This window comes from Carcharodon carcharias, chromosome 15 (assembly GCF_017639515.1).
Source record: "Carcharodon carcharias isolate sCarCar2 chromosome 15, sCarCar2.pri, whole genome shotgun sequence".
In the NCBI taxonomy this organism is placed as follows: Eukaryota; Metazoa; Chordata; class Chondrichthyes; order Lamniformes; family Lamnidae; genus Carcharodon; species Carcharodon carcharias.
In genome coordinates, this window is record NC_054481.1 from 122,773,618 (window position 1) to 122,787,627 (window position 14,010).

General features: G+C 41.6%; 1 protein-coding gene and 1 long non-coding RNA gene across 4 annotated transcripts in view; one reads left to right on the plus strand and one right to left on the minus strand.

The window, feature by feature from the left end:
* Window positions 1–6,477: 6,477 nt before the first annotated feature.
* Window positions 6,478–14,010, plus strand: part of LOC121287987 — a 31,551-nt gene continuing 24,018 nt past the window's right edge. The window contains exons 1-2 of the long non-coding RNA XR_005945287.1: window positions 6,478–6,588; window positions 10,653–10,750. This is a non-coding gene — a long non-coding RNA (uncharacterized LOC121287987). The remainder of the gene's footprint in view (window positions 6,589–10,652; window positions 10,751–14,010) is intronic.
* The window catches only part of agrn (agrin), a 478,028-nt gene continuing 472,981 nt past the window's right edge, over window positions 8,964–14,010 (minus strand). For all 3 annotated transcript variants that reach the window (XM_041206167.1, XM_041206169.1, XM_041206168.1), the window contains 3 exons: window positions 11,868–12,092; window positions 11,328–11,431; window positions 8,964–10,264 (listed from right to left, as the gene is read on the minus strand). In XM_041206167.1, coding sequence (XP_041062101.1) covers window positions 10,107–10,264; window positions 11,328–11,431; window positions 11,868–12,092 — 487 coding nt within the window. In that variant the 3' untranslated portion in view covers window positions 8,964–10,106. The remainder of the gene's footprint in view (window positions 10,265–11,327; window positions 11,432–11,867; window positions 12,093–14,010) is intronic.

The following is a 14,010-nucleotide window of genomic DNA, read 5'->3' on the forward strand; positions in this document are numbered from 1 at the left end:
GTAGTAATTAGGTTTCTCGTGACATTCAGTCCAACACAAAGACCCTAGCTAACTATCAGTTGCTAATGCTGTTCAACATTCTGCCTTCCATCACAAGATTACAATACAAATGTGCTTTGTCAAATGGTCTGATAGCCACATACTTATGTTTTGAAACACACGAGTTTTTAAATGTATTTAAAATTACATATATTTTGGTTTGTGGTACTGTGTTATATAAATGCACATTAGGAAATTATAACTTGAATGTTTTTAATTTTCTGTAGCATTGCCTTCAAAGTTTTACATCATGATACAAACCTTATGTTTGACAGGTTCAAATGTGTAAGGAGTTTGTAGTTATTTTCAAGCAACATAATTGTTTTATTTTTAATGTGCACTAATTAAATTCTTCAATGATATAAGTGTTGGAATAAAATTCTTATAATACAACCATAAAATTAAAGCACACCCAACTTGTACAGGGTCAAATTTATTGTGAGTATAACTTGGGTTCCCTTCAATACAGTGCAGGTAGGACTACAAACGTGGTCCTGAAACATTAACTCTTTTTTCTCTCTAGAATGCTGCCTGACATGCTGCCTGTTTCCAGTATTTTCTGGTTTGATTTCAGATGTCCAGCATCTGCAGCATTTTATTTGGGAAGTTTTTCATTGGGTAAGGGATGTGAATCAGAGGTGGGTAACTGTTTTTTGAGTTACAGATTCAACATGATTTAATTAAATGGCAGAACGACCTTGAGGCTCTGAATGGCCTCCTCTCTGTTCATGTGAAGTGTTGACAGGAAGGAGAAAGGTAGAGAGGCAGTTCAATTTGAGGAGGTTGCCTGGGACCTATAAAATGAATGAAATTAAATATTTGGAATAGTGGAAAACTTTCATGAACAAGTTGAAGTACTTTTGAATGCTTCATCAATTCTCTTGCCTGAAGGCAGGTCCTTGGCAATTATTCAACAAATCACAGCTAAACATTGTGATTTTTGTACTATAGGTAGAGTGAGGAGGCAGGCTCTGAATCTACCTCAGCTGGAACGGTGGCTGAACCCCATACTGTTGGGATTGACTGAAACCACATGTTAGCCATCCAGCCAACTGAGCTAACTGACCCCCCACTTTCAAACTATTTGTTGACAATTAAAGACTTTTTGAAACATCCTCCCTTATTTTCTGTTTACATCTTTTCCTTCTTGTTGCCTACAGTGGTATTCTTGCACTCTTCATGAATCAGCATTTGTTCTCTAACTTTTGCCTACTTCACTCGCAGTCTGGATATTATAGATACAAGAATTTGCTTCAGATGAAGTTATCGGTCTGTAATCTTTCTTTCTAGGGAACTTGTGAACTGCTGAATCTCTGCCCTGTTGCCATGCTTCTTTTTGGGTCTTGGTCCTAAAAGTTCTAACGTTCTAGGTCTATGATTCTCAACTCATTTCCTACCAATGTCTGCTATAGCACATACCAATCCACCTCATTTAACACAGTTCCTGAAAGCCTATGTACATATTTTATCTTTTGACTTTAACCAAGGAAAAATGTCAGCAGATTCAAAAAACAGAATGGTATCTGACAAAGCCCAAAGCCATGTTGCAGCTCAATGCACTTCATTCATAATATGAGCTATCACAGAATCACACAGTGCAGAAGAGGCCTTCGGCCCATCGAGTCTGCACAGACACATGAGAAACAGCTGACCTACCTCCCTAATCCCATTTACCAGCTCTTGGCCCATAACCTTGAATATTATGACATGCCAAGTGCTCATCCAGGTACTTTTTAAAGGATGTGAGGCAACCCGCGTCCACCACCCTCCCAGGCAGCGCATTCCAGACCGTCACCACCCTCTGGGTAAAAATGTTTTTCCTCACACTCCCCTAAACCTCCTGCCCCTCACCTTGAACTTGTGTCACCTCGTGACTGACCCTTCAACTAAGGGGAACAGCTGCTCCCTATCCACCCTGTCCATGCCCCTCTTAATCTTGTACACCTCGATCAGGTTGCCCTCAGTCTTCTCTGCTCCAACGAAAACAACCCAAGTCTATCCAACCTCTCTTCATAACTTAAATGTTTCATCCCAGGCAACATCCTGATGAATCTCCTCTGCACCACCTCCAGTGCAATCATATCCTTCCTATAATGTGGTGACCAGAACTGCACACAGTACTCCAGCTGTGGCCTCACCAAGGTTCTATACAACTCCAACATGATCTCCCTACTTTTGTAATCTATGCCTCGATTGATAAAGGCAAGTGTCCCAAATGCCTTTTTCACCACCCCACTAGCATGCCCCTCTGCCTTCAGAGATCTATGGACACACACGCCAAGGTCCCTTTGTTCCTCAGAACTTCCTAGTGTCATGCCATTCGTTGAATACTTCCTTGTCAAATTACTCCTTCCAAAGTGTATCACCTCACACTTTTCAGAGTTAAATTCCATCTGCCACTTGTTTGCCTGTTTGACCATCCCTTCTATATCTTCCTGTAGCCCAAGACGCTGTTAACCGCCCAGCCAAGATTTGTGTCATCCGCAAACTTACTAATCCTACCCCCATGTAGTCATCTATGTCGTTTATATAAATGATGAATAATAGGGGACCCTTCACAGATCCCTGTGGTACGCCACTGGACATTGGCTTCCAGTCACTAAAGCAGCCTTCTGTCATCACCCTCTGTCTCCTACAAATAAATTTTAAACCCACCTTATCAAGTTACCCTGTATCCCATGCGCATTTGCCTTTATAAGTCTTCCATGTGGGATCTTGTCAAAGGCTTTGCTGAAATCCATATGAACTACATCAATTGCACTACCCTCATCTACACACCTGGTCACCTCCTCAAAAAATTCAATCACATTTGTTAGACATGACCTCCCTCTGACAAAGCCATGCTGACTATCCCTGATCAAACTTTGTTTCTCCAAGTGGAGATGGATTCTCTCCTTCAGAATTTTGTCCATTAGTTTCCCTACTGCTAATGTGAGACTCACTGGTCTGTAGTTCCCTGGCTTATCTCTACATCTCTTCTTAAATAGCAGAACTACATTAGCTGTTCACCAGCCCTCTGGCACCTCTCCTGTGGCCAGAGAGGAATTAAAAATTTGGGTCAGAGCCCCTGCGATCTCCTCGCTTGCCTCCTTCAGCAGTCTGGGACACAAATCATCCAGACCTGGAGATTTGTCCACTTTTAAGCCTGCCAACACCTCCAATACCTTGTCACTCCCTATATCAATTTGCTCAAGAACATCGCAGTCTCTCTCCCCGAGTTTGATACCTTCATCTTCATTCTCTTGAAGACAGGTGTGAAGTATGTGTTCAACACTCTACCGATGTCCTCTGGCTCCACCCGTAGATTGCCCCCTTGGTCCCAAATGGGCCCTACTTTTTCCCTGGTTATCCTCTTCCCATTGATATACTTATAGAATATCTTGGGATTTTCCCTACTTTTACTAACCAGAAGTTTCTCATATCCCCTCTTTGCTTTCTTAAGCTCCACCCTGCACTTTCTGTACTCCACCAATGCCTCTATTGATTTGCTCCCCTTGTACCTGCTAAAAGCCTCTCTTTTCCTTCTCATCGTATCCTGAATATCTCTGGTCATCCATGGTTCTCTGGGCTTGTTGCTCCTTCCTATCACCCTAGAGGGAACAAGTTGAGCCTGTACCCTCATTTCCTTTTTGAAAGCCCTCCCCTCAACTGCTCCTCTGTATATTATTTCCCCACGAGTAGCTGTTCCCAGTCTACCTTGGCCAGATCCTGCCTTATTTTACTAAAATCCTCTCTCCCCCAATCCAAAACATTTTTTTGCAACTTGTCTATTTCTTTGTCCATAACAAGTTTAAATTGCCCCATGTTGTGATTGCTATCAGTAAAATGCTCCCCCACCACCTCAGCCACCTGTCCAGCTTCATTCCCCAGAATTAGGTCCAGCACTGCGTCATCCCTTGTTGAACCTTGTACATATTGACCTAAATAGCTCTCCTGTGCACATTTCAAGAAATCCATTCCATCCAACCCCTTAACACTATGGCTACCTCAGTTAATGTTGGGAAATTTAAATCACCAAATATAATTACCTCTGTGATCCTGGGTGTGGTCTCTTACATCATTGTGTGGGAGGTACTGTACTCAGTCCCACATTAATCCTAAATGTGCCAGACCCTTAAACTACAACTTCTGCTGCGGCTTAATGGTAGAGAAGCAATTCATTCTCTGTGCACTGTTCATTGTGAAGCTAATGGCTGCAGCCCCACATGATACAGCTGCAATATGAAGAGGACTCAAATGGGAAAGAATCAAACTGGAGTCCTTGGTGAGTGAACACAGCAATGATTTTAGTGTTTAGATAAGTGGGGCTGGTTCGGGTAATGTTGACTCTATAAAACGAGTACTGGACCTGGGAACAAAGCTTTATAGTGCAGGTTGTGATCCCCAGTGGGGTTGCAAGATGAGACTTTAGGCTCGGACTGATTTCTGGCTGTTGCAAGGCCCCTTTAAATCCTTGTGTTTTTTTTTCTATTGGTGGATATGGCCCAAGAAACAGATCCTCAAGGCCTAATGGCTACTGCAAAAAAGGCTATAAAAGGTAGGTGTTTGAACAATTGTTACCACCCCGAACTTCTCCCACATCCACCCCACAACTCCCCCAACACTGATCATGAGCTAAAACACAAGTACCCCACCGCAACACCCCTCCCCCCCGCCCCCATGGTAAAAATACCACCCTCACCAATCCCCAGGAGCTAAGCCCCAATATGCCCCACTCAGGATCTAAACCCACCCCATCCCACTGGTCAGCGGCTGAAGCTACACCCACCTTCCGGGTCACACGAAGTCTGAGGCATTAAAATGCGGTCAGGCTAGGGAAAAGTTTGGGAAGCATTGTTATAGTGTAACCCAGGGGAAAATATTCACTGTGGAGAAAATTCCAAACTATCATCCAGGGTTAATTTCTCCACCCTGGTTTTGGCTGAGGGCCCATCGCCATAGACAATAAACCTGGTCGATAACATAAAAAGTTTAAATGGCAATGGAAAATGCTGGTGCTCACTTTCTTTGTGAACTCCAAACTGGGGGGAAAAACTCTTTGGCAGAGATTGAAATTGTACTTTCAAGCTTGCTAAGCCCAATTAAGTCCCATTTGTTGCATTACTGCATATGCTGATACTGTCCTTGTCCAGGAAGATGTACCGCCATTCTTAAAGTGAATTGCAAACTCAATAAAGAATTATGTAATCATACTGGAATCATCTATTATGATTCAGCTGAGTAGGCATGTTGGATTATGTAACAATACCTTGTTAAAGATCTGATATTGTGGGTTGTTACAACTGATGTCTATGTTCTCTGGTGTTTAAATTAATAAAATGAATTAGAACAAGAAAGCAGTTCGACAAGTATCACCTTAGCCTGCAACAACCAAGTTTACATGAAGATCTCTATAATGCGTATTATGGTATATAGATTATACTTTGCATATATTTAGGAGCGTGCTGTTTAACCTAATTACCCAGTTCACATGGTTCATTTTGTGCCACTCAAACTGTTCATATGACACACAAGAATGAAATTGGCCGGGATTAATTATAGCATCACATTATCTCCACATGCAGGCATCAGGTATTCAGCTATTTTATGGATTTGAGTTCCCGTAGTGCATTGGCTCATTTGCCAATAAATGCTGAACGTATTATTTTACATTTGCCTTTGAGGTGACAGCTTCACAGATTTTTTTTCCCTTAAGGCATGCTATATTTGTTAGCTCTAGCTGCAGCAACAGAACTCTTCTTATTCCATTAACCAAATTATGTTGCTATACAATTTCCACTGCAATAATTTGCCCTGATGATCCTCTGTGATGGTGTCACTGATTTTTGTTCTGCAATTGCTTCTCCTGCTTACTGATTAGCAATAATGACAGTATTACCTTGTGCCAATTGCACAGCCGTTGGGCCTTCTTAATCTGTACCCTGATGGCCTCAAAATCTGCTGCTGGCAAGCTAGCGACTCATTCACAAGTATTGATGTAACATGGAAAGTAAACGAACACCTGCATGACTTAAGTGTGGGTAGCCAATCTGCTCTCGTGAGGTGAATGGGTCGGTAACAGCTTTGAGGAGGCTGCGCGCCTCAAGTTTTACAAGCTTTTGATTCTAACTGATGTCGGCCAAGGTTCCTGGACCTCCTGGAAACGGCAGGTAAAAGGAAGCTATAATTTCTGGGAATAGTGCCTTATTCTAAATAGCCGTTACTGTACATTTTTGATAAAAATCATAAACATGTCGTAAATCAAAAAAGCTGAAGGTTGTAAAAACTCAGCAGGTCAGGTAGCATCTGTAGCAAGACAAAGTCAACATTTCAAGTCACTGACCAAGTTTATTGCTGACTCTGCTTCTCATTCCACATGACCTTATGAGCATTTCCAGCTTTTTCTGTTTTTGTTTCAGATTTCCTCCATCTGCAGTATTTTGCTTCTGTTTTGGAGGCTATCATATTGGGAGTAGGTCAGAAGATTCCTCAAAACCAACATTACAACTTTAACAAACCATCAACTACCACCTTTCACACCAACAGGGAAAAAAGAAATCAAAATGATTTGTAAGTTTTACACTTTATTTCATGATGATTGGACAAAAGACACGAGTAATAAAGTTAGTAATGGTTACATCATGCTGATCATATACTGTGCACTGTCCTTACAGATTAATTACAGCAGTTTACAATGGTCATGTACCTGAAAATACACTGTATGGAAACACATAAATAAAACCAGCATTTCTTTCTTTTTTAAAAAAAAAGGGCTTGAATATTTTTACACTAGAGTTAAAACACCAGCAGTAAAACATCAAATAAAAATAAGTGCACAACACAAGGTGTGCGCGGTGAGGTTCACCACAAGATTGGTGAATTGGCATTTAAGGCATTTCTAAAGCCCCCCTTTCTCACAAACATTTTTGAAGACAAGACACAGCATTTGGAATGTTTCTGCTTATGTTCTGTTTCTTCAATTCCCAATGTTGAGAAAAAAAAACACACACACAAGCTCATTTTATTGTCCTCCTCAAACCCAGTGACCAGCATTACAAAGTTGTCTGCTCACCCTCAGCGGGCAACAACGATGAGGTAAGCATTATAAGGACAACAGACCACAGACTGCACTCCTCACCAGCCATTGCAAAGGGCCAGAGATTACGTTTAAAAAAAAGTCAGCAAAAATGAGGAAAAACATGTAACCCAATCTCAGTAATGGTCACTGATAACTACGAAGTCCAAGTACTGGACTAAAAGATAAAAAAATATTCACATAGGGCAGAATTTTCAGGTCAGCGTGCAGGTGCGCACCCACGCGTCAGGTGAGCGCCTTGACGCTCGTGCGATATCTCAGTGGGCGCGCGCGCGCAAAAGTTGGAGGTGCGCCCGCTGACAATTAAGAGGGCGTTTAAGCCCGTTAAAGTTATAATCGTCCCCAATTTTTCATGGCCTGTCCAACCTTCTGGTAGACGGGTGAATCGGCCAGGCGGCCTACACATTTTTCGTGAAACCTCATCCAAGGGCGGGATGAGGTTTCTGTTATTAAATAAAAAAAATAAAAATCTATGGACAGAATTTTTATAATGTATATGTTCAGATGATTGTTTGTAATGCCTGGGCATTTTTGTTCTGCTTTTAAAATCATTATTTAATACTTTCGAAGCCTTCGGCGTCCTGAGGTAGCTCCCTGCCTTCAGGGAGCTTTCATTCCATGCTCACCGGCGCCCATGTCAGCGCCCGCCATCCTCCACCACCCACCCACCCCCCCCCACCCCACAAACCCCGGCAGCGCTGAGCGTTACAGCGCCCCTGCGCTTCACGCCGACTGGCCGTTAATCGGGAAGCCAGGGTGAAATCGCAGTCGGTGGGGGCCGGGCTGACGGTGGTCGGCGGTCTGTTCCCCGGCCACTCCCGGGGCCCCCCCGCTGATCACGCCCGCAGGCCGACACAAGAATCCTGCCCACAGTGACAATGAGGACGCGTCTTCTTTGTACGCGATCGAGTTGCCTTTCACCGAATAATAAAACAGCACACTCACAGCAGCACAGCGGCAGCACTGCCCTTGCAAATGTCATAAAAGCATTCCCACATTCTCTCCATGGCAGTCAACTCTGTTTGCCCACCTGGCAACAATTTTACTTTGACGGATGGACAACATTCCAATTTCTGGTGATGCAGTGCCTCTTCTTATTCCTAACTGCATTCTTATAGGCTACCCCCTCACAGGTTTATACAATGATATGTACTTGAATGTTATACAATATAAAGAAATTCTCTGAATACGCACTAGTTGTTAAGGCTGAATTTTTTTTAAAAAAAAACTTCTATGGAAATTTATAAACAAAAAAAAAAATCAGGTGATCGGGCCAAAAATAAAATAATTGACACCACTGAGTGATGCCGATGACAAAATATCACAATCTGAATCAATGCACATTGCAGAGACCAAATTTTACAGCAGTCTAGACACATTTATGGCCACTCATGCCACTTGCAAAATCCTTGGCATAATTCATAGTTTGTGAAAGCAAATCTTATTTTCCGCAAACCTTTTCCAACAGCCTGTTGTAATTATAAATTACCTGCTGGGCACGGCTTTACAGCAGTAAACTCCCAACCTGTGCCCATGAGCTTTCTATTGGTCAAGTCTGCAGGTGGAATACATTACAGCAAGCAGCAGCTAAGGAGAAAATTATATTATGGGACTGGCTCAGTAGCATGCCACATGTGGTACAAAGCTCTTTGCTTCTTTTTATGAATGTCACCTCCAACAGGACATCAGTCTCTATCCATTAATCTTAAAATGTAGGCATATTTTTTCCCCAATCCAAGACCATTAGAAAAAATGGACCACCAGCAGGCCACATGCAATCTCACAAGTGTTAAGTGAAAGGTATCAGTTACATACTGGTCCATACTACTACATACACCATACACAGTGGGCAACAAAAGTGGGAATTTATTTCTGCAGCTGGTAAAATGTAACATCTACACAGTTTGAGGCTTTACATATAAAAATATTGACAAATGGAATAGCAAATTCAGGAAATGATATCAGTTTGATTCCACATCTAGTTTCAAGTGTTTGTTAATGAAATGCAGTAAAGGTTTCCTTCAGTCTGTAGGATCTCAGCACAGAACCATAGGTCATCTCTTATGCACAGGCTGAAGGAACACTGTCATTTGGAAAAAGAAAGCTTTTTCTTGATGGAGAGAGGAGCAAGCTGCTCCGATAATATTGAAAAAAATAATAGTTAAATATTGCATTAGTAGATCTTATCTAAATGATGTCGTTTTTCTTCTTGATACTACAAAATAATCAAAGGCTTAGTTTTATTTCTTCTTGATCTCAAACAAAAATATCTTAACTTGGATGACTGAAAAGCATTTGCCTTTGAGATTGTACTGTGAAATAAAGATTTTTTTAAAATTAAAACTACTTAGAACTGTGAAAAATCCAGAGTAATTTGAAAGTGTGCCACTTTGATTTTGCAAAACTGAGAGCGGATGTATTTAAAAAAGAGATGTAGACATATCTCTTTACATCCTTTTGTTTAATGATTTCTCATCTTCTATGAAAGGGATACAGCATTTTCCCAAAACACCACTTGTGTTGGCTAGCTCAGTATTGCAATATATTTAACTCTTGAAGAAGTCACATAATCAAACATGAACAACACAAATTATTAAAAGCATAGAAACAAAGAGACTGGAGCTTCATTGTGTCAAAAAATTTGATGTAAAGGGTCCCAAATCTGAGTAGTCATATTCAGTCTGGAGGTTGCAAATACCATAGCGTTCAACTCTTCCAGTTGCCATAAATAAGAAGAGCCTAACCACAAGTTCTTAAGATTGTGAAGCAAAATGATTCAAAGAAGGCAGCAGGTAACACCAGCACCAAATTTCACAGGTTCAAGTATGACTGAATTAACTGTGTACAGTGTAATTGTAGCGTAGGACATTTTGATCGTTTGGTTCGCTTGTGAGATCAGCTTGATATACTGCAAAAAAACACTTTCAATATAAAAAGCAATAAAAGTATACAAAAATAGAAAATAATTACAGCAATAGGCATGGCCTGTTCATTATTTGGCTGGACAATGTAATATAGTGGGATTATTCAAGGCGTCTTCTACTAGCTGTAGTTCCTGACGATCAATGATTACATTCTTTATGCAGCCTATGAAACCAGTGCTGTAGGCCTTTGGCAATCTATTTCCAAGTGCTAGTTTCTCAATTCCACCTGAAAAAAAGGAGGGCAATTATCCATGAGAATTGTGCACAGCACGCTTTATGAAACTAAAAGCTTTCCGCGGTATGAATTGCTATTCCAAGCAATTTTGTTTAAGGAGGAACCCACTGAATTAATGGGAATATTGCATTACAGGCCGAAGAGTCTTGGTTCTAATGACACAGATCAATACAGTTGAATTCCGATTAATGTATAATAACATAATCAGTGTGTTAAAGTGGGTTATGCTTGGCTCAGGATGTCCATAGACTGCATGTTTTAAAAAACACACTTACTTTGGAAGCCATAAGAAATTGCTTGTTCAGCGCATTTACAACAGTAATTGTCAATTGCACTTTGAAACTGGCAGATCTTCAATCCATGTCAACTCTTTGCACAGGAAACTTCACAGAGCAATTAAGAAAGGAAATCTGAGTCACCGTTACAGAAAGTATTAAGAAATGTTTACGTGGACGGTCTTCAAAGAGAAATTGTAAGGTACATTGCAAAGATTTATTGCATATATTCTTACTTCATTCTCTCTCATCCAAAATTAAGTGTCCGCCAGTGGGATCAACACAAAAGCAGTCTTTTACGAAGAACTAGTAAAGTCAGTTCAAATTATACACAGAGCCGAAGCAAATCAGACACTCCCAAACCCAAACAATTCTGTTCCACGACAACACTCTCACACTAGCTTCTGAACCCTCGAGCACACAAACCTGTCAACTTGTTCACATAACCCAAGCATGCTGGTAAACCTGCCCTTGTTTTTCCTTTGGAACTTCAGGATCGCCATAACAGGAACTACTCATTTGAAAAATGGTGGTCTGGCATTCCCTGGTGACTTGGAAAGTTTATCCAATGACTAGCTGAGTAAGACAGGCCATAAAGGTCTTTGGTTGAATCCCTGATCTTAGATAACTGATCTCAAGTGCATATCTGTGATGTGATGGGGTTGCCACAAGTTGGCTTCAAGGTGACTGGCTTGATTAAGGCTAAGTGTCTCGCCATCTACGTACTTAGAATGTTAATACTGGAATTGTAAGCACCATTCATTGTCTTTCCAACTTACCAAGCCAGAGTGCTCCATCGGTATCCAGCTGTGTGGCACCAAAAGGAGAAGACCCAGTTACAGGGGCTTCATTTCCCACTTGAAGAGTCCCATATCTGTGTATTCTGTTGGATGACCAGAAGGAAGGAGGAAAGCACTCATTTTAGTGAACTGAAATGATAACGAAGAATCCTCATGACAGACTACTGGTATGAATAATATAAACCACTCACTAGTACGCAAAGTCAAAATCTGACCAGCACACTGGAAACTGTAAATCAAGGACCTTGGTTATTTGAGCCTAGAGATTAGTGTTCATGATATTAGGAAAGCACACTTAATACATTCATGTTAGCAGTATTAATGCCATTTTTAAAAAAATGCCTTAATATCTCTGCTAAATAGTGAAGAAGGATTTGTCATCTGGATACATTAAGCATTCAACTAGAACTGCCACCAGCAATCTCTTATACATTTGTCTACCGTCCCATTCTCATATTTGCCTTCCCCAAAGTTAAGCTGGTAACAATTGAAGTCAAAGCCAATATGTGTTATATTTACCTGTTAGCTTTAATCCTAACCCACTGATTTGTGTTGACTGGAATCGTAGACTGGAGTATGACTGGTTTAGATCCAAGGTCATAGGTCATCTGCACATACCCATCAACTACAGCCAGTGCAATGTAGTCAGATTTCTCAGCAATTTTCCCACTCCACAGAATCAGTCCCTGTGTTGCTTCGGTTTTGATGCTTAGTTCAAAGTAATTAACTTGTATCGCTTTTTCACTAAACACAGGAAGAAAAATCTGTCAAGAACAAGCTCAGAATTTCAAATCTCTAACACAGAGGAAGCACACTGGTAGTGCTAAACATTCACTGCAAAGTATTACCTTTAGGGTCCACTAACCCCTCTGTCACCATGACTCAGTGTAAATTATTGTCAACTCTTAATTTTCTTTATAAATTTCCAAGAAATGGTCTTTTCCATGCACCCAGTCACATAGATTTGTGGCTTCAGGAGTTATCTAGATGGAATAAGTATTGACGGGTTTTGTCCAGATTCCAGGAAGTTGGATACCTGTACTTCATTTGTTGTGCTCAGCTCATTTGAATGTCTTCAAGTACAGATTTGAATAGGTCCAGGGGTATATTGGTGGTGGGAGCAGAACACTGTGTATTAAGCAATATCTAAAGAGATGGTTCAATTAAAGGGAGCTGTCACAACAGGATGACAAAATTCTGAAAGCCTATGGAGAACCTCAAAAGTCTTTAATAGTTTTTAGCATGGCTGGGGAGGCAGGGGATTAAGAAGAGGCTGACAAGAAATGAAGGGAAATGAAGCAACAAGTGACAGAGTAGCCTCACATCCAACCTCTTGTTTAATAGCTGATGAAGTGGAAGTATCATTGTGAGAGACAGCTTTGAGTATGCTGATCCTCTATGTCACTGCCCCATACCCATAGACCATCACTCCAGCATGCCCGTTAAGGAGGTGGAGCCAAAGTTCAGGGCACAGCTAATCATTAGCATCACTGGATGTGCAAGTCATGTGCTGCAATGGTAGCTACAGCTATCCTCGCCAAAAATGGCACAAACTTTGGCTTCTGCCTCTTTGCTAAGCCAGATCCTTAGAAAATTACTCCCCACAACATTGCCAGATGCTGTTCCAGAAACGTGGTTGGTGGTATCTTGATAGGTATGTCCAATCAGGCTTTGCATCAACTATTGATCACCAAGTGATGCTCTCTTTAATGTAGTGCCATTAACAACTTGGTATTATGGGGAGAATCTTCGGCTTGGCGAGCAGGGGTGGGGCCCGCTCGCTGAGGCGTAAAATGACGCGGGGTGACATCAGGCGTGTGTCCCGATGTCACCGCGCGTCATTTAGATTTTCAGTTCGGCGGGCACACAGCTGAGGCCTATTAAGGCCATTTAACTAACAATTAAAATAATTAACGGAGCTGCCCGTCCAACCTTAAGGTTGTCGGGGCAGGCGAAGAACCCAAACGGCCTTCACATTTTTCATGGAACCTCATCCATGGGCAGGATGAGGTTTCATGGATGATTTTAAATTTTCTCAAATATTCTTATTGAAATGAATGCACATGTCCCAGCTCATGTGACAATTTCACATGAGGCGACACATCATAAAAAAATTTTTCAACACTTTATTGAACTGTTCCAAAACTTAAAACTAATCTCCCTGAGGCATCTCTGTGCCTCAGGGAGATTTCTGTGCTCTTTCACACGCATGTGCAAAAGAGCGTGCTCCCGACTCGGGGATTGCACAGCGCTTCCGGGTGCGCGTCACGCTGGGTGGGCCGCAATTGACCCGCCCACGTAAAATGGCGGCGCGAACCCGATCGGGGGTGCCAATCGGATCCACGCCCGCCCATGCACAATCCCCCCAACGGAGGGAAAATTCTACCCTATGTGATTGGAAAGCATCATATTATAGTTGGACAAGCATTCACATATTGTAATAATGCTATTGGGACCATTGTCACATTAGCATCAACTGTCTATCAAATTGAGGTATTGAGAGATGTCAAATTGAGGACAATGTCAAATTGAGGAAATAGAGAATCACTCGTGCACTCAAATCTCCACAAGTCTTTTTCTTCTCTCAAACATATCAGACAGGGGAATTCCGAGCGGAAAACCCACTACTGTCAGTAACAGGATGCAGACTGAAAAATGATTT